Below are 2,596 nucleotides of genomic sequence, written 5' to 3'. Positions count from 1 at the left end.
AATAACACTTCAAGTATATAAAAAAAGATGCATGAAAGCAACAACCGCAATATCAAAATTCCTCAACAAGATGTCGGTAAGACTCAGTACATTTGCGTATATTAGTTGTAGAAACTGGTATGATCCAAAGGCTACCGAATGAAGTTATCAAGTTGGTTAACTTGAGATACCTCCACCTTTCAAAGCTTAAGATGGAATTACTTCCGAAATCACTTTTTGACCTACCTAATTTGCGAATTTTAAGTTTGCTTCGCTGCCAAAAGCTTCAAAAGATACCTGAACGAATCCATCAGCTTAAGAAGTTGCAGATTTTGAAACTAGCTTATTGCACAAAGCTTCAGCGGTTACCAAAATCTATAACAAGACTTAAAAACTTGGAAGTGATTGATGTGGAAGGTTGTTGTTGGCTCAGCAAACTCCCAGATGATTTGGTCAGTTTTAAATCACTGAGAATCCTCAACTTCACTAGATGTGCATCCTTGTCTCAAATTCCCCGTGGGATTGAACAATTAATTGACCTTCGTAAGTTGTCAGGAATATTTGTCGGTGTCGATGGAGGTTTTATGCTCGCACAGTTGCAAACTTTAACAAATCTTCAGGAAATAAGATTACGAAACCTAGAACGAGCAGAGAAGACTCAAACTGAGGTGCTGATGGGCCAACAAAGTCTTCGCGACTTGTCATTGCATTGGGGTGGTGAAGAAGCAGATGAGAGTTCTGAATCAGCTACACCACTGCAGGTACTCGAAGCTCTCCGACCAAACATGCATTTGAAAATGCTAGAGATCATTTCTTTTAAGGGAGTGGAATTTCCTACTTGGATGAGTAAACAACAACTTGTTCGTTTCGATTCTTTGGTTGAAGTGAGACTCATCAATCTCAGGAGGTGTGCTACATTACCATCACTCGGTCAACTTCATTGTCTGGAGAAGATTGAGATAAGTGGCATGGATTTAATAAAACACATAGACAATACATTTTATGGTGACGGCGACACATTTTCTGTGTTGAGAGAGCTCACTTTTTCAGAAATGCTTGCGCTAGAGAAATGGTCTATGCCGGAAAGAAATGTTTTTGTTGAGCTTGAACAATTGACACTAATTCAGTGCCCAAAACTCAAGGAAATAGATTTGCATTCTCGACCTTATCTATTTTTTGGTGTTACAATAAGAGTATGGTTGAACAATGAGACAATATGGTCTGTTGAATTTTACAGTTGGGACAAGCTCCAATGCATTGAAATAATAGAGATAGTCGGTTGCCAAGAGCTGAGATGTCTGCCACAGGGTATGCAAAGCTTGAAGCATCTATCTCAGATGACAATTAATAGTTGCAACAGTTTGACGACTTTGGTAGCATTGGATTCACTTGAAGAATTGAACATATATGCTTGCCCACTGCTAGCATTCAACCTAGAAGCATTTACAGAACTTAGGAGCCTTACAATTAAAGGCTGCCCGAAGATGCAAATGTAAGTGTGATCGTTATATTTCATTTAATTACTCTTGCTATGCTTCTATTAGTGCCAACAATAACTTCTGGATTAATTATTGCCTCAACCAGAGTAGTTATTTATTCTCTTCTCCCTTATTTGTTCTACCTATTAGATGTCATATATAAACTTGTTACTTAGATAATTAAACAAAAATTAACTGACTTGTATGATTAGTAATATAATGTGTTTATTAAGAAAAATTAACAGTCATATAGAAGTATGATCTAATGTACCATTTGCACCATTGGACATTTTTTTTTTTAAAAAAAAAGAGAAATTATGAATTTTTTTTATTGTATTTGGAAGCTAAGTTTGACCGTTAAAGTGGAGCTGCAAGTTTGATCTAATGTACCATTTGTATTTGGAAGGTTGGAAATAATAATAATAATAATAAACTCAAATAAAGATTCATATCAAATAATTGCTAATCATTTCTTTTATTGTATTTGGAACTTTGACCATCAAAATATAGTTGCAAATGTTGAAAATGACCAAAAAAAAAAACAAAAAACTCAAATCAAGATTTATATCCTCAATATAATTAATGTTATCAAGGCAAATTATATTACTTGGCTAATAATTTCTTATCCTTTTAGTTATCACGATGCCTGGAAAATAAAAAGACGGTGGTAAGCAAAAGAAGAGAAATGATGGCGGACAAAAGAAGAAGAACTAGAAAAACAACGACTGACAGAAGAAGAAGAAGAAGAATAATATAAATACAAATACAACAATGCAAGTAGTTATCTTCGCCAAATTGAATGATTCGCTGGACATGTTGCAAGAAACAGTTGACTTCGAGCTGTGGCATAAGAAGAATAGAAGATCCTAATTGAGCTGTGGCATAAGAAGGTAAGTTCTAGTCTTTAGAAAAAGAATGTGATATACATCGATTTCATAATTCTATTTTCTAATATATATAAAAAGATTAACAAACTAATAGAATAACAATGTGTGTACATATATTCATTCTACATCAATAAGACAACAGGAGAAAATAGATAAATCAACCAAAGGAAGATATTCGATTAAACTTGGTATATACTACAAGGTCATATGCTTTTAAATAAGTAGAGCTTTTGCTAAATGTTTGAAATTTTT

General features: G+C 34.1%; 1 protein-coding gene across 1 annotated transcript; it reads left to right on the top strand.

Annotated features, from left to right (window-relative positions):
• Window positions 1–570: 570 nt before the first annotated feature.
• On the top strand, window positions 571–2,318 carry LOC122017819 (disease resistance protein RGA2-like). The gene is made up of 2 exons (XM_042575523.1): window positions 571–1,471; window positions 2,092–2,318. Exons 1-2 carry the CDS (start codon window positions 654–656, stop codon window positions 2,126–2,128), a joined length of 855 nt encoding a protein of 284 aa, XP_042431457.1. The 5' UTR covers window positions 571–653; the 3' UTR covers window positions 2,129–2,318.
• The last annotated feature ends 278 nt before the right edge of the window (window positions 2,319–2,596 follow it).

This window comes from Zingiber officinale, chromosome 8B, assembly GCF_018446385.1.
Source record: "Zingiber officinale cultivar Zhangliang chromosome 8B, Zo_v1.1, whole genome shotgun sequence".
Classification (NCBI taxonomy): Eukaryota; Viridiplantae; Streptophyta; class Magnoliopsida; order Zingiberales; family Zingiberaceae; genus Zingiber; species Zingiber officinale.
Note: the sequence above shows the minus strand (reverse complement) of the source record. Positions and strands in the feature narration are given on the sequence as shown.

What these genes read in the sequence shown, in the direction of transcription:
- LOC122017819 (XM_042575523.1), top strand. Translation starts at nt 654, where the DNA reads ATGGGCCAACAAAGTCTTCGCGACTTGTCATTGCATTGGGGTGGTGAA. An exon ending in GGCTGCCCGAAGATGCAAAT is followed by an intron (nt 1,472 to 2,091) that starts GTAAGTGTGATC and finishes TTATCCTTTTAG; the next exon opens with TTATCACGATGCCTGGAAAA.